General features: G+C 32.5%; 1 protein-coding gene across 3 annotated transcripts in view; it reads left to right on the top strand.

The window, feature by feature from the left end:
* CDK8 (cyclin-dependent kinase 8) overlaps window positions 1-23547 on the top strand; it is an 86722-nt gene that overhangs the window by 40206 nt on the left and 22969 nt on the right. For all 3 annotated transcript variants that reach the window (XM_004680158.2, XM_004680159.2, XM_012723382.1), the window contains exons 2-4: window positions 1698-1773; window positions 8211-8321; window positions 11760-11900. In XM_004680158.2, the coding sequence (XP_004680215.1) occupies window positions 1698-1773; window positions 8211-8321; window positions 11760-11900 (328 nt within the window). The remainder of the gene's footprint in view (window positions 1-1697; window positions 1774-8210; window positions 8322-11759; window positions 11901-23547) is intronic.

A 23547-nucleotide genomic window follows, 5' to 3' on the forward strand; every position in this document is an offset into this window, starting at 1 on the left:
TGAGAAGCCTCCAGTTTTCCGTAGTGGTTGTACTAGTTTGCATTCTCACCAGCAGTGCTGGAGTGTTCCTTTTTCTCTACATCCTTGCCAACATTTGTTGTTGCTAGTTGAAAAACAGCTTTTTAATTTCTCTTTTACTACCACTTTATATTCTCATGCTGATTCACATCATTTAAAGGCAAGTGGTCATTATGGTTCATCATCTATTTGGTTTTCTCATACAACACAGTTTCTCTTAGTTTTACATAATTTTTTAAATGTATTTCCTTATCATGGCCATTTGTTTTGAACTCTCCTTCAGGATCTCTCTCTCTCTCTCTTTCTCTCTCTCTCCACACACACACACTCACATATTCTGTACCCTTTTTTGGAGACATCTGGTTTAAAAGAGCCCCCTGACCTCCTTATTAACCCAGCCTATTTCCAAAGTCCATCTGTCCTCAGGACTGTCAGGATGTTACAATGGTATTAAATTGCTGTACTATACTTCTATTTTCTCAGCATGCCTTGTCCTCTCTCTGTTTCTCTTGTACTTTTGTACACATTGTTCCCACTTCATGGATGTCTCATGACTACTGATTTCCTCTCAACATGCGCTTCTTCCTTCCTGACAAACTTAAGTCTTATGATTCTTCATTTAAGTAATTTCTGGTGTTTTCTTTCATCTTGCTTCAGCCTTTCACAAGATAGTTGAGTATCCCCTGCATTTATAGACCTTAGAAGACTGTAACACAATTACTTATTTTATAACAGACTACTTTGGATCATAATTAAAACTAGGAGACAACTCCTTTTCTTTTCCATTGTGTTTTTTTTATTAAAATGTGACATTTTATTAAAATGAGAATTTTATAGGTGGGGAATATATTCTGTCTTTCTGATAATTTACTTTTAAAAAACATAAAATATAATTATTTGGAATGGCAGGGAGAGATCTCACTGCAGATTGAATTTTTTTAGTTAATTGAGAAGAAATTTTTATATTGTACACTTTAAAATACAATAAAGTTGGAGGTTATTTGAAGGAAGAAAGTGAGAAAGTATTTGGTTTAATTAATTCCTTTCATGTCATTCCTTCCTTATAGACTCAAGTCTGTGGTGTTATCCTCAAGCAGTAGATATAGCAGAATCTATTTTGCTCCTGGCTCTCATTAAATTAATACAATATCTGTGAAAGTATCTAATAAACTTATTCTAATCCCACTTTCATTTTTTTGTTACCCTCTATAAGGTCTCAAAATCTTTTGGACATCAACAGACATAGTGAACATTAAGTACAGATCTTCTTAATGTATTTTAAATATAATGAATTACTGGTGCTTTCCTAGAAAGTATATTATAAAGAAGTTTTCCCTTTTTTTTTTTTTTTCAGAAAAATGTTATAATTAGTATTTATTTTCCCAACATACATGTATACATACACATGGAAGAAGTGAATAAATATTAGAGCAGAGAGATGTATTACCTGAAGACAGGAGCTACGTTTCTGAATCTTTATCTTCTACAAATAACTATAGATCCTTGGACAAGTCTTTGAACCTCACTTTCCTCTTCAAATAATGGGATTAAATCTATACAGTTGTTCATGTGTGATGTTATTGTACATGAAAGGTGCCAAGTGTGTATATGAGTTACATTTTATTAGAAATGTGCATAAACAGATTTATCTATATATTAAAATAACTTTGTTTTTACAGGAAAGATGATAAAGACTATGCTTTAAAACAAATAGAAGGAACTGGGATCTCTATGTCAGCATGTAGAGAAATAGCTGTAAGTAAAATCTCTATCGTTATCAACTGACTTTAGAGTGTTTACTATAGTAGGTCTTTAAATGTCTCTGTCATATATATACATTAATTAAAAGTTGATAAATATTACTACCTATAGAAAAATCTATTTTAAAGAAAAATAAAAGTGGCATCTAGATCTAACAAAATTTTTCCTAATTTATTTAGAATTAGATCATTCTTGGTTGTTAATGAATATAGGTTTTTCCAGTAATCACTAAGTAGTTGTCACTTATTTTTATTATGCTAGTTGATATGAAATTAATATTTCTATTTTAATGAGCTAAATGTCAGTACTTATGAATTTAAAAATGGGTAGTGTTATTTCATTTTCATTATATCTATCCATTCATTCGAGCATGTAAAAATTTCTGCCTGTTTCTTTTTGAAGCAGACCTGCCCATACAGTAATTAGAATTTCATTTTGTTTTAAAAAGAAAATATTTCTCATTTTAATGCATTTTTTTTCATCTATAATGATGTTACAGATTTTAATTTGCATTTTCTGTTTATGTTATTGATTTCTTTATTCTTTCTAGCTGTTGGCTTATGAACCACTGATGTTTAGATTTCTGACATAAGTAATTAAAACTATAAATTTCCCTTGAAGTTGTGGTTTACTTGCATTCCACAAGCTTTCTATATTGTATTTTCATTATCATTTAGTACTAAATATTTCCAATTTTATTTGTGATTTTTTTCTTTAATTCATGGATTATTTAGAAATGTTTTGTTTAATTTGTAAGTATGTGAAACTCTTTAGATAACTTTTGTTACTGACTAATTTATTTCCTCAGAGAAAAGAGACTTTATATTTTAGAAATGCATAATGAAATGTTTACACATAAAAGCATATTATGTCTAGAATTTAGTTCAGAATACTCAGGGTGAGGTGGAAGGAAAGTATTTAAGTATAAATAAAATGAGATAGGCTGCCAGTCAATAATGGTATTGAATGTTTGTCTTACTATCCTGTTTATTTTACTTTTTAGAAAAATTCTATAATAAAAATTTATAAAGAAAAAATCCCATCTTTCTTTTGAAACTCTTTCCTTTCTTTTTATTAAACCTTCTCAGAAGCCCTGTGTTCCCACCACTCACCTCCATTATTATCTGTGATCTGCATTACTTTATTTCTTTCATAATACTTGCTAATAGAATTCTAAGGAGTTTTTTTTGGGTTATTGTGTGTGTGTGTGTGTTTTAATTATGTTCTATTTGTTGCCTCTGCCCCCACTAGACTATTATACTATATCTTCACTAGACTGTATGAGGTGTTATACATGACACTCTTTGTTCAGTAAATAATAAAAAAAGAAAGGGAGGAAGGAACAACTCTGAATTTCTGCTGAAGTTAGGGACATTTGTTGTATATCTTCATGTTCATTGTATCATAAATGTTTAGTTTTATGTTTCCAGAATTTTCTGTGCAGTGGAATCCTTTTAGTTTAATGGTTTTACACTGTTTCAGTGGACCATCAATATTCCAAGAGACCCCTTTGTAGTTGAGATAGGGGAACAAAGGAAGCAGTGATAAAGCTTCAGTCAAACCTTTTACAGCTCACACTTCTTTAAAGTAGGAACCTCAGTGTTGTAATTAATTTGCAAGAATCCTATTGAAGAAAAAGTTATACAACCTAAAAAAAAACAACTTTGGAATAATTTTCCTTTGGAATAATTTCAGCACAATTAGCATCATATTTACAGTAAAAGTTGGATTTATCTTTGCTATGCAATAACATTTTAATAATAGAAATCAGTGTCACTTTGAGAATATTAGAGATTTTCTTACTTTTTTCTCACGACCCTAAGTGGTATTTATTGACAAGTTATAGTTTTAAATATTATTTTTATTTGTGCTTTAAGAGTTCAGATTAAGTATGAATTAAATGTATGATAAATGATGACTAAAACTTCTGTATTTTTATTAGTGACCTTAGTACTCAAGAAATCATAGGACTTTATTTCTTATGTGATTAGATAAACCCAAATGATTTCTGTGATAGGAAGCAGTATAGACTTATTTAAACCTATCCTTCTAAAAATTTTAACATAAAATCCTGAAAAAGATGAAACTTATAAAATATAAGAAATAGGCATCTGCATTCTATGGACATGAATGGGTCAATGAAATACTAACACTTTATTGATTAGAATGTGAACTGGCATCTACTGTAGTATTAGAACACAATCTCACAGTGTTATAATTAGTGACTGAGACTCTAACCAGATTACCTGAGCTCTTGACTTTACCACTTAACCGGCTTTAGGATCCCAAGCAAGTTTCCTACTTTTCCTGTATTTTTGTTTCCTTATTTGTAAAATGGAAATGATATTATACTATATGATTATTTTGGTAGCTTAGAATACATACTAAAAACTGTAAAAATGGTAGCTACTCCAGTAAGTGTCAGTTACCACTAATGTAGCCACAGCATTAGAGTTGTCTGCTTACTAACATTTGTCTCCTACTAAAGGACTTTAGCAGAAGAACATTTTGTATCCCAGGAGCTAGTGAAGCATCCATCACAGTGCCTGACTTGTAGTAGGCATTTGGAAATGTTAGCCTGCCTGATCTTTTGGAAGTATTTCAGTATAAATATTTACCTAGAGGTAAATACCCACTGAGACTTTCATTCTGTCTCCAGTCCCACAGTGAACCATCTCTTGATAGAGCTGGCTTCTAAATAGAGTGATTTTACAAGCTCAGTGTAATAATTATTTACTTTATGAACTTTCCAAGACTACCTTACAGAATACTATAGACTGAGTAGCTTGAACAACAGAAATCAACTTTTTCGTGGAGACCATAAGTCTAAGATCAAGGCATCTGCAGGGTTGGTATCCTCTGAGATATCTCCATGACTTACAGGTGTCCACCTATTCACTTGTTTTTTCCTCTATGCAGCACCCTTCATGTTTTTATTTTTAATCTTCACTTCTTACAGTCACCATTCTCTTAGTGATCTCAGTTTACCTTATTTGCCTTTTAAAAAACCTTATCTATAAATATAAATAGTTAGATTTTGAGGTACTAGAAGTTAATCTAACTAGAGGTTAGATACTTACCACAATAATAGTTCTTATTATAAAAGTCATTACTCTTGATTTTTTCTTACTAATTCAATGAATTTTTAAAAGAAATTCATTGATATTAAATTAATAGAATTTTTTTTTAAAGAAGAGGAATTTTTATGGTAAGAGCAGTGGTCTTATCAGATAACATCAGATATTACATCAGAAGCCATGGAGTGTGTTATATAATACCCTTTAATATATTTGTGTATTCTGTTTATCCATGAATCCATTTTTTAATATATTCACCAGATAATTTTTTAAATTGAGGTATTTGGATACTCTCATCAGCTATTACCACTGTAGTATACCCAACACCAACTCATCCATAGTCTATCACCATAGTCCATTGTGCCTCCTTCCTTCTTTGTTCTTACTCCTCACCAGATAGTTAATTTGAGTGCCTACCAGGTTGGCTAGAAAATAACTGTTGTTGTAAGCAAGATGCAGTTCATAGCCTAGCATATGTTTAAAATATCTGTGCCGTTGAATTGTAAAAGTTTCCCCCAGGGTATTAGATTTTGATAAGTATCAGTACTATACTACAGAGTACTGGTTTTGTATTTTAGAATTAATTAATTTTAAAGGCATTTAAATACAGATTCTAACCACTTCCTAAGATTGTAACCTTGAGCAAATAATTTAATCCCCTTCAACCTCCATTTGCTCATTTAAAATGGAATAATATAAATACTGCATGGGGTATTTCATGTTTCATGTAAATGCATGTCCTATGCTATGCATCATAGTTGGCTCCTGTTTAGAAAGAATTTAATAAAATGGTTGCTGCTGTTTCCTTTTTAGTAAGGAACTAGACCTTTTCTTGGAGGTGAAATTGAGTAGATAGCTTTACATGTAGGTTTTTAATAACTGAAGAGGACTTTAAGCCATAGCTTTGGAGTTTGTTTGTTATAATTTCTACCATGGCAGTTTCCAGAAAGGATTTGAAATAGCTGCCTAGCTGAGAAGTGTTTTCCAATTGTGAGGTAATGGAAAAATCACTGACCCAGAATGATGATGAACTAAGAGTTAAGTTTAGCTCTTCTGGCCAGTTGGATGATTTAGAGAGACACCAAAGTCTATCAGATTCTTTATTATGTTTATTAACTAGAAAATGGTCATTTTAGATATTGGCCTATAGGTTCTGAGATTATATATAATCTCTCTGGTCTCACAAATTTGAAATTATATTTAAAAGCAGAAATTTGAATTTAATCTTGATCGTGAATAAAATAATCACTTTCAGAGTATAAGCCTAAATGATTTAATATATAGGCCTTTCATAGTTTTTTCTTTGCTGAATTTATTTCAAAGCTCCTAATGTAGTATTAACATTACATTTATACTGATTCTTGTTTTGATGGCAGTGTCTTTATTAAAGGTCATGAAGTCTTAAGTTCTAAGATCTTGATTTTCTCACATGCCTGTCATATATTTGGAACACATTTGGAAGGCACCATGTAAGTCAGTTTTAACTGATAAAGATATAATATCAGGTTTCATGAGTTTTATTGATCATTTTTGCTACTATTTTTATTTTCCCATGGTGGAGTGGGACTGCTTTTTAACTGATGGATTGTTAGAGCCATTGTGGTTATTAAATGTGGGTAAAATAAGGAGATAGAAGATTTTAAGTGGAAGAATGTTATTGTAGAGGAAGAGGAAGGTTAAACTCATAAAAATGTGCTCTTTTTGGCTGCTTCTAGCTATATAAGTGCTCTATTATTTTATTAAAAATCTTAGTTTTATTTAACTTCATTATTTAAGTACCTGAAAAAATAGATACTGTATCTTATAGAATTATAGATTTTAATTCTCATCTGATATTGCTGTAGATAAATATTATATTGTTGCCATTAGTTATTTTTTTAAAGATTTATTTATTTATGCTTACAGAACTGTGGTACAGGCGAGAGGTGTGGTAGGTGAGAGGATTCACCAGAGACAGAGTGGGGAGCAGAACAGGCAGATTGACAAAGTACACTGCTGAGGGGAGCAGCGGGTGGGTCCGAAGATGTCTGCCGTGCCATGTGGGTCAGCTCCCTGGCCAGGGATCCATCTCATGCTGCAGTGGCTTCTGAGAACTTCTTAATGCGGTGCTTTAACCCATTGCGCCACCAGGGAGAGCCCCCAACCCATTAGTTTTTTTAAAAGAATTACAAGGTACACATTTGTTTTAAGCTCAAATATTTTGTATTATCAAAACTTAGACAACCAACAGAATGGGAGAAAATATTTGTAGTCCATACTTATGGAGTATAGACTATAATGTAGAATATGAAAAGAACTGCATCTCAACAAAGAAGCGAACCAATTAAAAAATAGGCAAAAGCCTTAATAGACATTTCTCCAGAGATGATATACAGATAATGAATAAGCATATGAAAAGATGCTCAACATCATTAGTCATTAGAGAACTTTCAATCAAAACCAACTAGGATATGGCTGTTATTAGAAAAAAATGGAAGAAAATAAGTGTTGGTGAGGATGTCAAAAAATTAGAACCCTCATGCATTGCTAATAGGAATGTAAAATAGTACAGCTGCTGTGAAAACTATTTTGGTGGTTTCTCAAAAAGCTATATGTAACTATTTTATAATCCAGCACATCTATTCCTATGTATATATGTCAAGCATTGAAAGCAGGAACTCAGTTATCTGTACACCAATGTTCATAGCAATATTCACAGTAGCCAAATAGTGGGAATGATCTGGGTCCAGCAGCAGATGAATGGATAAACAGAAAGAATTGCAATTCTGATACATGTTACAAGGTAGATAAACCTTAAAATCCTAATACTAAGTGAAATAAACCAGATAAATTATATGCATACTTACATCAAGTACTAGTATAGGGGAATTTCAGAGACAGAAAGTAGAATAATAGAAGTTACCTAGAGCTGAAGGGAGAAGGGAACTGGAGAATAATTATTAAATGGGTGCAGTTTCTTTTTAGGACAATGATAGTTTTCTAAAATGGTTAATAGTGATGGTGATGTGACAGTTTGCATATCCTTAAGCCTATCGAATTGTGCACTTAAAACTTGTTAACAATGGTCATTTTTGTTGTATCTAGTTTACCACATTAAAAAGAATTATTACAAAGGAAAATATTAACAACAGCATAGACACATTTCTTCATTTATATCTTCCAATATCTTTACTCAGAGATTTTTTCCTCATTTGTTACTGAAGTACCTTTATGAATATCTCAGAATTGTGTGGGTACTTACTAAACTTTTAGGATTTTTACCATAAGGCTCATACTGCTTTTGAATTACACATGGTAGGTTTTTCAAACATTTTTTATGGCAAAGATTTTTAATGGGTACCCTTTGTTTTGCAGTTACTTCGAGAGCTTAAGCATCCAAATGTCATCTCTCTTCAAAAGGTGTTTCTGTCTCATGCTGATAGGAAAGTATGGCTTCTGTTTGACTATGCGGAACATGACCTCTGGGTAAGGTGAATTCTTGGTAGTCATGGAGTCATTGTTTTCAGTCAGGAGTTAAAGGGGGCTAAAAAAATAACTTAAGGAACTCATCTTACTATGAAATTCACTTTTTCAAAGTGAAGTAGACTTATGGAATATGTTTGATAAAATATCTATGCTAGAGTATTTTGGTAAATTTTTAATCTTTGTTAATGCTACATAAAATGAATTGAAGAATATAATTATTCACTATTATTTCTTAGCAATGGATTTTTTAAATTGAAATGAAGTCTCTTGCAGCCTGAAGCTATAGTTACCTCCTATGTAGAATATTTATATATCATTTTTATATTTTATCATTTTTATCATTTTATATTTTTTGAAAGATTTTTCTGAAGATTATTTTGCTTGCTAAAACTTCGTAAACTAATTGTACTGTATTAATGTAGAAAACTATATTTTTTTTCTTTATTGGATATCATTCACAGTTGATAATTTAGTATCCTAAAGTACTTATTTCCATCAGCAGAAAATCAGTTTAGTGTTGACTTGAATTGGGCATATTCTTGTAGGGGAAGAATTTTTTGTGTGTGAAAGCACTACTACAAAATAAAGTTGACACAAAAATAGATTCTAGTGTCTATTTTAGCTTTTAGTTATTTTGTGTTTATCTGCCCTGTGTTATGAACATTTGTAATTATCCAGACTAGTTAAATACTTGGAGATCCTCAAAATCATATATTTACAGTTTATTAGTTAAGCTAACATTTTTTTAATGCTCTATTTATAAGAGTTAGTATAAACTAAGTTTTTAAATTTGTCTTGACTAAGTAGCAGAAATACAAAAGCTGCCTCAACATTTTGTATTCCCTAAGCGGGTTTTATTTAAGCTGGTATTTGCAGGAGTCTTGGGTAACTATAAAATAACATTTGTTTTTTAAAAATCTGAAATGTCATCTTGGAAACAAAATATAATGAAAACATGCAACAGGATAGCCCAAATCATTTTGAAGCATATGAACCTATGTTTTCGTAAGTCTAGTATGGAGAAACATGTTAACCAGATGACAGTTCAAAATGTAAATATAGAAATAAAAATTGAGTATTATTTGATTCATTACCAAGTTTTTTTTACCACTGTGAAGTAATATTTAATTTCTCTTTCATAAGTAATAGATAGTCTTTTAGCATAGTAAAATTACCTTTTGAAAATGGTAGGATAATTTTCAGCTCTCGCTAATTTCCAGAATTATATAATTTTAACTCCTGTAACAAATTTCAGAAACTTATCTGGGTTTCATATGCTAAGATTTATCAGAAATATTTTCACTCTAAATTTCTATCTTCCGTGTGAGTTGATCCACTTGTTTCTTATGAATTATCTGAAAGGAATTGTTTTAACAAATAATAGACACTTGAAATTTTCCCTTTCTGTTTTATGAAACTGTTGTCTAAGACCCATGCTGATTAGAATGTTTTTCTTTTTAACCCTCTTTTAAAAGATATTAAATCCAGTCAAAGTAAGATTCTATTAATAGAAAATTTGTTAAATCAGGGTAGCCAATATAAAATCATCACTTGTGATACTCAAGCCAAACATGAAATCAAATTATGTGACCCAAATTTAGGCGAAACTGACAGGCTGGTTTAAAAAACAATATTATAAACAGGCTGATTGTAATACATAGTTGAGCATAGGAGATAGTAGTATTCCATTTGATTCCTAAAAACCTAGTTTCTGTTACTTAATTTTATATACAGGTATAGTAATCATGTTTTAACAAGTTATGCTGCATATATTGATAGAATATTGCAGATGCGTGTTCATCACTGGCATTCTCATTTTATCAGTACTCGCTAAAAGCCTAATGAGTACTTTTAATGTTCATTTTAATAAAAGCCAAGTGGTAATGCAACTTACCAAAACTACTCTTTTGACTATTTTATTTTCTTATTTTAATTGGAATATGAAATTAGCTTGGGAAGACTGCAAAGGGTAACAAAAGCAGCTGCAGTCAATAGAGTGATTTTAAAAATCACTTGGATGTTGGTGAAATTTCCATATATTTGCTTTGTATTCCTAGAGTAAAAATAAAGGTAAGAAATTTCTTCACAGCGGTTTTTTTGTAGTAACCATACTATATTAAAAGTAACATGTAATGGTACTAAATATATTAACTGAAGAAGTGTATATGGCATTACTTATCTTAAACATCTATATATTTGTTCATTTCATTCTTAATGTGGTAAAACGATTTATTTTAATATGTTTTTGTTAAGTTCTGAGACTTCTTAAGGTGAACAGTCTTATTTGTCACATTTCTTAGCTCACAAAATATTTTATAATTATGGTGTTTTAGCTTTATTTTGTTTATCTGTTTTTACATACTTCAAAGAAATGACTAAAAAGAAAATTAATGTAAATACTGCTAACATACAGGTTAATTATGCTACATATGTACTTTATGTTCCCACAAGGTAGTCTTTGTTATATATTTTTTCTTTAGAAAATAAAACTCTTTTACTCTTTAATCCTTTAGTTATTCCTTATTCATACAATAGGAAGGAAATGTTAATGTATAATATTAAATATCATAGTCCTATTTTAGTGTTTGTTAATTTCAAGAAGAGAATTAATATTCACTCACGAATATTAGCCAAGAGTCTGCTCTTTTGCATATTCATATTCAGTGGCAGCTTAGATATAGTGCTACACACAGCAGAGATGATTGCAGCTGGCTACTAGATTTTCTTGCAGTTTGGGTGCTTTAATTAAAATGAAGAAAGTTTGAAACATTGAACCTTGTTTCTGTTGAGGTACATTTATTTACAAAGTGATTTTTCTGTTTGTAAAATGGCACTGTGTTTTACCAGATGTCCATTAATGCTATGTATAGGAAACTTTGATATATATGACTGTGTTTTTCTCATCAGAAAGTTAAATTATTTTAAATATTTCCAGTGTGAACCAGTCATTTGTTTACATGTTATTTATTTGTGCATAGGTGTATATTCTGTTTGCTTTATAACCCATGTAATCAAAAATAAGTACCACATCTGTGCTGTGTCAGCCAGACATTTGTTATGTCTTCTTTCCTTTTTCATTAATACTACAGAATAGAATAAAAAAGTTTCTGTTCTTTTTTTTTAAGATTTTTTTATTGAACATTTCTACTAGATAAACAGAGAACCAAGTAGCCTCTGACAGTAATTTTTCTTAAAAAAAAAATCACATTCTCCCCCTCTCCCCATCATTTATTTCCTAAGACACTGTCACTTGCTGAGGAAGTAAAATTTTAGCTCCAGTTACATATTAGGAAATTTGTGTTACTTGGCAAAATGTGAAATTATAGTTTTACTATCTTTGGGAATCTGTTTCTTTTTCTGTTAGGAAATTATTATGCATCAAATTATCTTTCTGTCTTCTCGTTTTAAAGCTACTGCTGATATTTTCCTTTCTTTCAGCATATAATCAAGTTTCATAGAGCTTCTAAAGCAAACAAGAAGCCAGTTCAGTTACCTCGGGGAATGGTGAAGTCACTATTATATCAGATCCTAGATGGGATTCACTACCTGCATGCTAACTGGGTGTTGCACAGGGATTTGGTAAGTTGACTTGTATTACATTTAAGGTAGAAAAGTGCATTTGTAATTGGATGATTTTCTATTTGTCTTTAGATATTAGTACTATATTCACCTTGTAGAAGGAATGCTAATGCTATAGTCTCAAACATAGCTTAGCCTGTGCTTTTTATAGAATGCATCCTACTTTTTGCTATATACTAGCTGGTGTTTAATGAACAGGTAAAAAAGAGAGTATACTTGTTTTCGTAAGCTTTTGTTTCTTTCTAAGTATGTAAATAGAGCATTGTTTTGCTGTGCCAGGCAAACTCTAGAAATTGATAGATTTATGAATAACTTGAAAATAAAGTCCACTGCATACTAAGCTACATATCAGGAGATTTTAATTCATCCTGCTTTTTTTAAACCCCATTATGTTAGTAGCAGTCTCTTGAAAATGTCTTTACTAATTGAGTATATTCTTGAAGCCTTGCTATGTTAAGATCCACTAAATTATTTAGAATTTAGAGACTTAAGATAGTTGATGCTTTTATAAAAACTAGTTTAGCCTTAAATTGCATATTACTAATTAAATTAAAGATTTGAATTATTTAAACCTGAAATTGCCCTTTCTTATTGCATAATTACATTGTGATTCTGTTGTTTTTTTATTGTAAAGGTAGTAGCTATAGTAATCACAATGCTCCTTCCTTTTTTTAAGGTGAAATTGTCATACCCCTCACAAGCTGATTTAGATTTAATGCATTCAATCACCTGATTTTAATGCTTCAAATCAAGTTTCCCAGTGTCATGGTTTCTAGTTCTTTCATCTACCTTTAATAAATCTTGAAATACATTTAATGGTGACTTTTTACTTAAGGTTCTCATACCTAGCATTAAATTTAGTTCTAGTAATATCAGACATTTGTTTGAAGAAAACTGTTTTCCTTATGTAAACTTTATTAATAGAATTAAAACATTTTATTTACGAACAGTGGATTTACAAAACAGAAATAAAATAAATCCTTTAGCTCTTTATGAAATTTTAGTTTTTAAGAATGGCATCAACTTAGGGGAAAATTATTATTACTCTTTAGTGACTGACTTTTTGTGATCTCTGAAAGGACAAAATCTGTGTCCAGAGTGCATTTTTCTCCAGAGTTAATTATGCTAAAATAACATTACATTTTCTTTTTATTGTTAATTTTTCATATTAAATTATTATTTTTAAATAAATACAGACTGGATTTTAAGCTAGCATTTAAGTTTTTATGTTAATATATAATACACTTGAGCCACTTAAATATTAGTAAAAATAATATATGAAGCCTGATTTTTCTCTTTATGGGAAAGTCCTTTCTGTGATTTAAACAAGTCCTCTTTTACAAATATACTTACAGTATACTCTTAAACAAGTTTCCCTTTACATTATGGTAGGTAGAAAAGGTCATTTCAGAATTTGCTGCCTGTAACTCATGTACCAAGAAATGGAGGGTGATGGGAGCAAGTGCCCCCTAAGTGCACAAAGGGCACCAAAAACATAAAAGTTTGAGTCTGTATTGTTAGTTTGTATGGTTAACATATGCTGGCAGTTCTGAATATTAGTGATAAAATATTACTGAGGCATGCTACTCCCACTCTTCAGCCCTTCTTGATATAGTATAACTATTTGTTCAATAGCCCAAAATATTTTCTAAACTGTAAGATATCATTTATCTACTGCAACCTCTTTTGATCTCACCATTTAAAGTGAGATTTCCCATATTGTGTGTGCATGACTTTTTAATGCATCACAGGCACACAGAAGCCCTTGGAACCAGTATGTCATTAACATGACAACTTCTGCCATTAATTGGACATTACTGGTTCAGGAACCTGTGTCTTAAATGATTCATCAGTTCCTGAGGGAAGATTCCTGAACATGGTTTTAAAAAAATATGCCCATTTTACTACCAACTGATTATTAAATTTTGGAGTTTTGAAGTTATGTCATTTTTCAACTATAGCTAAATATTAATATGGGTATTAATATTCTCTGAAGTACAGTTTCAGAAATTATATAATAACATGATCTTCTTAAAACCCTTCTTAAATATCTGTTATTTGCAGATGAAATATTTACCCTATAAAACCAAAAATAATTAATAATTAATTATATTTTCTGTTCCTTTTCAGTCAGGCATAGATAAATTATGGGAATAATAATCTTTATAGATCTACATAGATTTCTAATTTTATGAATTGGACCAGTTGGTTGAGTTACTAACTTGTCCTAAGAAACATCATGCTAAGGTAGATCACTGGCACAGATATCCTAAAAAAGACTGTCTTAATAACATTGAAGCCTTTGTTTAGCAACATTAGACATAATGGTCTGAGATGGTTGCATATGATGTCCAATGATACATGTAGTTGAATTTTAATAATTAGTAAGCTTATTTAATCAAAAGGTTAATTTTGTCACTATAAATCAACACATAGTAGCATATTAGTAACCTGGGATCTGTCATCCCAGGTGAGAAATAATTATACTCATTCTGGAACTCATAGTGTCTTGAAGATGATACATGCATATATATGATATTTTAATTAAAATTGGCAGAAAGGAAACACATGCAGCATTTATTTTTGTGAGATAGTTTATGTCCTAAACCAGACTTTTTAATGCAGACACACACACAACTATGTCTTTGGGGAATGAAATATTTCAACTATCATTCTTCAGTCCTGGTTCTGCCAAAACTATGTATATTAATGAGTGTTCTCCAGAGAACCAGGATATATATATGGAGAGAGGGGAAATGAGATTTAACAACTGCACTTTGATGATTGTGGAAGCTTGCTAAATTCAGAATTTTCAGAACAAACCAGCAAAGTGGAGACCCAAGGTAGAGTTGCAGTCAAGTCCAGAGGCAGTCTACTGGCAAAATTGCTCTTGTTTAGGGGAGTTCAGTTTTTGTTCTAACATGGTGAGGCACATCTATATTAAGGAGTATAATCACCTTTACTTAGAGTTTACAAATATAAATTTTAATTTTATCCAAAAATACCATCATAGAAACATCCAGCATAATATTTGACCAAACATCCATTACTGTGGCCCAGCCAAGTTGACACATGAAATAACCATCCTGTACAAATGAGTAAACAGAGGTGCACGTTGATGTGGAACAAGTTATTTCAAGCTTTTTTTCCCCTCCCAGTTTTATGCTTATATAAAATAAATATGTTGTCCATCTTAAATTTTCTAGTACATTCATTGTCTTCTGATTTTTATGCTTTTTGTTGAAAATATTCATGCAGCATATTATACAGGCCATACAAATGGTTTACTTTAAATCAGACTCTTAAGTATTAAAAATTTGGACTTGTGGCCCTCCCTGGTGGCGCAGCGGGTTAAAGCATAGCACTGAGAAGCTAAGGCCACTTCTGCATGAGTTCGATCCCCACCTGCCCCAGAGGTGACCCACACGGTGTGACAGACCTCTCCTGACCTGCCCACTGCTCCCCTCAGCAGTGTACCTCGTCCATCTGCCTGTTCTGTTCCCCACTCTGTCTCTGGTGAAGCCTCTCACCACCCCTGAGCCTCTGGCCTGTATCCCAGTTCTGTATGAATAAAATAAATCTTTAAAAAAAAAAAATTTGGACTTGTAACATATTCCTTAAGAAACTTACGAGAAGCTAAAATAGTAGTTAATGTGGCTGACTTAATTGCCATTATTTTTATTGTGTCTGTATGATTATTAATGTGATTATCAAGTCTGTATGATTATTAATGTGTTAAATTTTTAAAAATCTGATATCCAAATTTCATATTACTGCAATGGCTTTGTCATAGTGGTAGTTCCCATGAAACAATGATGTACTTAGAGTTGTACTTTCTTTCAAAAAAGATATATTTACATTGTATATGTATTACATATATTTACATTATATGTGTGTAATTATATTACATATATTCGTAGATATTATTAATGAAGTACCACTATTTAAAATTTTTTCATAGCATCGATTTCTTCTCTTAGGTGTGGTCACCATAGTTCTCCCACTACCAAAGCACCTACAGTCCTCCATCTGCATTGTCCCCTCCTCTCCCATTTTTTTTTCCTTCCCCTTTTATTCTCCCTTCTATGCCTTCCTAGATGCCTCAGATCTGTGTTCAGCTTTCAAGAGTTGGTTTGAAAGTTCGTCTTTGTTTGGTTTCTCTATAGTCTACATATAAGTGAAACTATCCAATATTTATATTTCTCCTTCCGGCTTACTACACTTAGGAAAATCCCTTCCAGATCTGACCATGTGACCACAAATAGCATGACTTTATCTTTTTTGAATGCTGAGTGTGTATACATACCACATCTTAATTCATTGACCTGTGGTGGTAGGTTTTTTTCTATATCTTGTGTTCTGCAAATAATGAAGCTGTAAACATGGGTATCCCGCTTTACTTTTGAATTAGTGTTTTTGTGCTTTCTTACTTTAAATTAAAGATTTGTGCAGTCCAGAGGTGCATGGAGTGAGTGGATTCACCAGAGACAGAGTGGAGAGCAGAATACACAGATTGACTGAAACACACTGCTGAGGGGAGCAGAGGGTGGGTCAGGAGAGGTCTGCCACGCCATGTGGGTCAGCTACCAGGCCAGTGATCAAACTCATGCTGCAGTGACTGCCAACAGCCTCATATTGCTGTGCTTTTAACCTGTTGCACCACCAGGGAGGGCCTGTTTTTGTGCTCTTTGAACAGATACCTAGGGGTGGAATTGGTAGGTCATATAATAGATATACTTTTAGTCCTTTGAGGAGTCTCTACACTTCTTTCCACAGGGGCTCATGCAGGGGCTCACCAACAATATCAGAAAGCTCCATTTTCTTCAGACCCTCACCAGCACTTGTATCTGTTTTTTTGTTTGCTTTAATATGAGCCATTCTTACAGAGGTGAAGTGGTATCTCATTGTGGTTTTGATTACATTTTCCTAATGATAAGTGATGATGAATGCTTTTTTCATATGCTTCTTGACCATGTAGTTTTTCTGCTCATTTTTTATTAGGTTGTTTGGTTTTTGTTGAGTTCTGTGAGTTCTTTGTAGATCTTCAATATCAGTCACTTGTCAGATATATGGTCTGCAAATATTTTCTCCTATTCTGTAGGCAATAAAGGTCTTTATTTGGGCTGCTTTTCTTTTGCTCTACAGATTTTTATTTGATGTAATCCCCATTGTATATATTTTTCTTTGCTTTTCTTGTTGCTTGAGGTGTGACTGCAAAGATGTTTCTGAAGTATATGTCCTGATATGTTGGACACATCATACTTTCTTCTCTGTTTTTTATGGTTTCAGTCTTACACCCTAGTCTTTTGTTCATTTTGAGTTGATCTTCATGTATACTCTAGTTTCATTCCTTTGCATTTTCCCAGGACCATGTATTAAAGAGGCTTTCCTTGTTCCACTCTATTGACTTTGCTCCTTTGTCATAGATTAGTTATCCACAAATGTGTGGTTTTAATTATTTTCCATTGGGCTATCTGTATATGTTTTTGTTCCTTGTACCAGGTGCTTTAATTAACATGGCTTTATAGTATAGCTTGAAATCTAGATATGAGACACTTCCACTTCTTCCTTTTTTAGTCAGAGAGCTTTGGCCATCAGGGGTCTTTTGTGGTTCATATGAATTTCAAAATGTTCTGTTTCTTTGAAGAACGACATTGGAATTTTTTTTTTTAAAGATTTTATTTTATTTGTGCATACAGAACTGGGATACAGGCCAGAGATGTGGAGGGTGAGAGAATTCACCAGAGACAGAGTGGAGTGCAGAACAGGCAGATCAACGAAATACACTGCTGAGGGGAGCAGCGGGCGGGTCAGGAGAGGTCTGCCACGCCATGTGGTCACCTCCGGGGCAGGCAGGAATCGAACTCATGAGGAAGCGGCTTTAGATTCTCAGTGCTGTGCTTTAACCCGCTGCGCCACCAGGGAGGGCCGACATTGGAATTTTTATTGGGATTGTATTGGAATCCTATGTTGCTCTGGGTAAGACAGGCATTTTGATGATGAGCACTGAATATCTTGCCATCTTTGTGTCTTCCATTTCTTTTAACAGTGTTTTATAGTTTTCCATGTATAAGTCCTTTATCTCCATTATTAGCTTTATTCCCAGCTATTTATTTATTTTATTTGGTGAGAGTATAAATGGGATTGCTTTCTGAATTTCTTCATGTAGCTCATGGTTTACCTATAAGAAGGCAGCTGATTTTGTATCCTGTCACTATGCTGAACTAGTTTATTGTTTCAGTTTTTCTATGGACTCAAGGGTTCGTTATGTATATTATCAGATCATCTACAAATACTGATAGTTATACTTTTTCCTAAAATTGCATTCTTTTTATAGTTTTCTCTTGCCTAATCAATGTACCTAGGATTTCTGGTACTATGTTGAATAGTAATAGTGAAAGTGCCACATCTTAGTGCACAGACTCCTAGGTTTTTCACCATTGAAAATGATACTAGTGGCAGGTTTGTCATATATGGCTTTTACTGTGTTACAGTCTGTTCATTTTCCCCCAGATTTTCTGTTGTTTTCATCATAAATGGATGCTGAATCTTGTCAAATGCTTTCTCAGCATTTACTGATAAAATCATGTGCTTTATACTTTCCATTTTGTTTATGTTGTGAATTATGTTGATTGATTTTCAGATGTTGAACCATCCTTGTGATCTGGCATAAATCCTAGTTGGTCACGGTGTACAATCTTTTTTTAATTCATCGTTAGATTTGGTTTGTTAAGATTTTATTGAGGTTTGTGTGTCTTTGTACATTAGGAGAATTGTTCCACAGTTTCCTTTCTTTGCATTTGGTGTGATGTTGGCCTCATAAAGTGTGTTTGGAAGAAATCCTACTTGATTTTGTGAAAGAGTCTGAGCAGGATAGGTATTAGTTTGTCTTTGGTAGCACTAACTTTAAAGCCATCTGGTCCTGGGCTTTTTGTTTTGTAGGAGAATTTTGACTACTGTTTCACTTTCCTTGCCTTGGTTTGTTCAGACAGTCTATTTCTTCCTATGCAGTGTTGGCTCATTGTATAACTTTAAGAATTTGTCCATCTCATCTAAGTTGTTGAATTTGTTTGCAATGTAAATGTTCATAATAATTTCTTATTGTGTCCTAAATTCCTGCAGTATCTGCTGTAAACTTTCCTCTTTGATTTTTGATCCAATTTTGAGTTTTCTCTGTATTCTTTTTAGTGAGCCTAGCTAGAGGTTTGTCTGTTTTGTTTAGTTTTACACAGAACCAACTTTGGGCTTCATTGATCTTACAACTGTCTTTTTTATTTATATATCATTTATCTATTTTCTGACTTATTATTTCCTTCTTTCTACGGGCTTTTGGACTTTTTGTTCTTCTTTTTCTACTTCCTTAAAAAGAGAGAAAGTGGTTTGTGTTAGGGCTATTTCTAAGAGTTTGTTAATGCAGACCTATATTGCTATATGCTTTTCTCTTAGTACTGCTTTTGTTCTGTACCATACTTTATTAAAGGTTGTCCTCATTATCATTTTCTAAAGAAATTTTTAATTTTTTTGATTCCCTCATCAACCCAATGATCATTCAATAATATGTTGTTCAATTTCCATGTATTTACTTACTTTCTTTTTGTAGTTTATTTGTAGCGCAGTACTCATAAATCAGGTGTGATTTCAGTCTAAATTTTTTGGTGCTTATCTTGTGACCTGTTGTGTGGTCAATTCTGGAGAATGTCCCAATTATATTTGTTTTCTGAAAGCAGCAGGGTTGGATTCTATTTCCTAATCCAACTCAATCCTTGATATTTTTATTGGTGAATTCAACCTACTGACATTTAATGTCATTATTGATATATAGAGGTCCATTACTGCCATTTTCCCCATTGTTTTGTGATTGCATTTAATTGCTTGTTCAGTTCTTTGTGCTTAATATCCTCTTTAGTTTTAACAGTTGTGCTCCTTTTAATATATTTCTTGGTAGGAGAGTTTAGTAGTTGCAAACTCCCTAAGATTTTGTTTGACTGAACTTTTATTTCTTCCTTGTATCTGCAGGAAAGTTTTGCATGATAGAGTATTCTTGGCTGAAAGTTTTATCTTGGATTATTTTGATGATGTTGCTGTATTCTCTTCAAAAATTTGATAGTAGACTATCTGGGTTCCTTGTAGGTAATTTCCCCCCACTCAACAGCTTCATTATATTTTTTTAAAGATTGATTTATTTATGCATACAGAACTGGGGTGCAAGCCAGAGGTGCAGGGGCGGTGAGAGAGTTCACCAGAGACAGAGTGGGGAGCAAAACAGGCCGACAAGGAAGTACACTGCTGAGGGGAGCAGCGGACGGGTCAGGAGAGGTCTGTCGCCCATGTGGAACACTTCTGGGCCTGGGGATGGAACTCAGGCTGAAGTGGCTTTAACTTCTTAGTGCTGTGCTTTATCCATTGCACTACCAGGGAGGGCCCATCTTCATTATTTTTGCCATGTTTTGGACTCTTGGGAGTTTTTCTACTATATATCTTGCCCTGTGGGTCTCCTTTTCTTGAGGTAACTTAGTTCTTTTAACTTTGTTTAAAGGACTTTTTTAAAACTTTTTTTGAAGGACTTAGTTTGTTTAAAGGACTTTGAATGATATTATCATACACAAAAATTCACCAAGATTCTGCCTATAGCTAATATTTACTATTATCTTATTTAATATGATGTTAATGGTGAACACCCATATTTTTTCTTTTGACATGTAGACTTTTACCCCTTTACTTTAGCAAAAGATAAATGCCCTGTCTATAGTTAAAACACCAAGAAATAATTTTTCCAAAGTTTTGGAATTCTCTGAATTTATACTCTGAAAAAGCATGCAAAATTAATACTCTTAACTCCTAAGAGTCAGGCCTTAAAGTATCATTTCCCAGAGATCTTAAAATTTGCCAAATTCATTTAATCTCCTAAAAAGAAAACATATCAGATAATATTTTCCCTTACTTAAAATTGTTGTCTAAACCTGTCTAAGTCACTGTGCCCATGACAACATAGTTTTCATTAAATCTCTTTCAGATTAGTAACCATCTCTTAACTAAATATAAACAAATGAAATAACCAAATAGTAAGTTAAAAGGCAGTCTCATAGAGGTAAGCATAGCAAGAAACCATATTTCAAAGTCAGTTCAGTGTCAAAGTTCAAGATTTCATGTATATATTGTCAGTGTTCTAATAAGCACACAATAAATTTTTTTTAGAGTGTGTGAAACTAAAGTTTTTCTTGGCTACAATTAGATATTAAAACAGCAGTAGTTAATTAGCTATTAAAACATGTCTTTATTAACGTTTTCTTCTTTAATACATCTGGATTTTACTTTGATAGAGTATCACTGTTATAGTTGTTTATTGTATATTTTTAAATTAATAGACATCTATAATTTGACTCCAGTTTTTTTTTTTTGAAGATTTATTTATTTATGCATGCAGACTGGGGTACAGGCCAGACGTGCAGGGGTGGTGAGAGGATTTCCCAGAGACAGAGTGGGGATCAGAACAGGTGAACTGATAAAATATACTGCTGAAGGGAGCAGCAGGCAGGCCAGGAGAGGTCTGCCATGCCATGTGGGTCACCTCTGGGGGCAGGGATCCAACTCATGCTGGAGTGGCTTTAGCTTCTTAGTGCTGTGCTTTAACCCACTGCATCACCAGGGAGGGCCTGACTCCAAATTTATATCATGGTATAGATATAACACTCTTAAGTAAGGATATACTCTAAGGGTTCTTAACACTGTTCTAAAATAGATGGTTGAATTTATAAGATAAGCTGCAACTGTATTTTCTGGTCTTTTCAAGTCATAGATAGACATGTAATTTAGCTTGGTAACAGTTTAAGATGCCTATTTTTTTTTTAAGATTTTTTTTTTATTCATACAAGAACTGGGGTATAGGCCAAAAGTCTGAGGAGGGGGAGTGAAAGGATTCATCAGAGACAGAATGGGGAACAGAACAGGCAGCTCCACTGAAATATGCTGCTGAGGGGAGCAACCATGAAGACAGGAGAGATCTGTTGCATCATGTGGTTCAGCTCCTTGGCTAGGGATTGAACTCATGCTGCTTTAGCTAGCTTGATAGTGCTGAGACTTTAACCCCTGCACCACCAGGTAGGCCCCTAGAAATAAAATATTATGTGAAAAAAATCAGCAAAAAAAAAACTGCGTAAGTGATTTATATTAATCATATTTAAATAAATAAAAACTTTTCTACAAGACTATGTATTTTTATATCCTAGATGGAAACATTATTTTTTTAAATATCATAAGATTTAACAGAAACTGCAGAAGAAATTTTCACTTATGATAAACCAGAAGTTTTCACCTTTAAAAAAAAAAGGCATTACATTATTGTCATTTAGGAAGATTGTTTTTGCTTATCATAAAATTAATCTGTTACTTTTATTTTAAATCCCAAGCATTGTCAGTCAATAGGAGGGAGCATCAACTGAATTAATGCCACAATGGATGCTGAAGGGAAGACATAACCAATTGAGAACTACAAAATAGTAAAAGTAATACCCACATACCTAGATTTGTCAAGAGGATCATATTTGGGAATATAGAACACAAAGCATACAGAACACAAAACATACTGTTCACTCATTGCAGTTATACTACCAAATAATATAAATTAACATTATTTAGTATAATATTTGGAGTAGGGTGATTTTCACTTTAAATATAAATTGTATTCACTCATTTTTGTAAATTTTATTTAATTCCATTAAATGACCTTTTTCTGAAAAGATTTTTGATATCCTATCTGCTTCCTTAGTAGTTCTTCCTTAAGATGTATTTGATATTCTTAATATTATTCAGTTTTCTAGTCTTCAGGTAAAAGTTACCTCTTTTTTACTTATTTGACATTTCAGAAAACTGACTGAAATATATATTAAAACTCCACAGCTGTACAAACATGCAGCTAAATCAGTCATACTTGAAAAAATACATTTTGTGTACAGGAAAACATGTCAGAATATCTCTGAATGACAGTGGCATTTTTCTCATCTGTCCAGTTTCTGGTCTTTTCTTAAGACTTTTACTTTTCTAGAAGAGTTGATCTCTTAAATGAAACTAATTTGCCACTACTCTGTATGCCAAAATCATTAGATTACTATTTCCCTACATGACAGATTCTGAAGGACAGAAAGCCTCCACTAGAATGCTTATCTCTGCAATACAAGGATTGTGGTTTCAGAAATATCAGTGAACTTTTAGGGAGGGAGCACAGTTGAAAACAAAAAATGTCATAGACTAAAAGAAGGACATACTCATTTAACTGTAAACTTTTTTTGCTCAATTAAGTAAAATGTTGATAAGGACTTTACAGCGTCAAAAGTTGTATCTCATTGATTTATTGTTCAGCAGGCAACAAAGGGTTTTCTGTAATAATTTCTTTGCATAGCATAACTGAATTATAACCAGTATGTTGTAATAATTTGAAGTTGTATTGGACCTTCATTCCCACAGCAACAAATACAGTCTAATTGAATATAAGCCTCATCAAAATGTCACCAGTGAAGTTCTGTATGTCCAAAGTGATTACCTTTGATAGGGCATAAAATATCACAAACTATTTATCAAAGTTAATAGTTATTGCTACTAGTTTCATGCATTATCAGCAACTACTTTTAAGTTTTGGCCGTAAGCTAAAAAT

Source organism: Condylura cristata, unplaced genomic scaffold, assembly GCF_000260355.1.
Source record: "Condylura cristata isolate star-nosed mole 26May11 unplaced genomic scaffold, ConCri1.0 scaffold00010, whole genome shotgun sequence".
Lineage (NCBI taxonomy): Eukaryota > Metazoa > Chordata > Mammalia > Eulipotyphla > Talpidae > Condylura > Condylura cristata.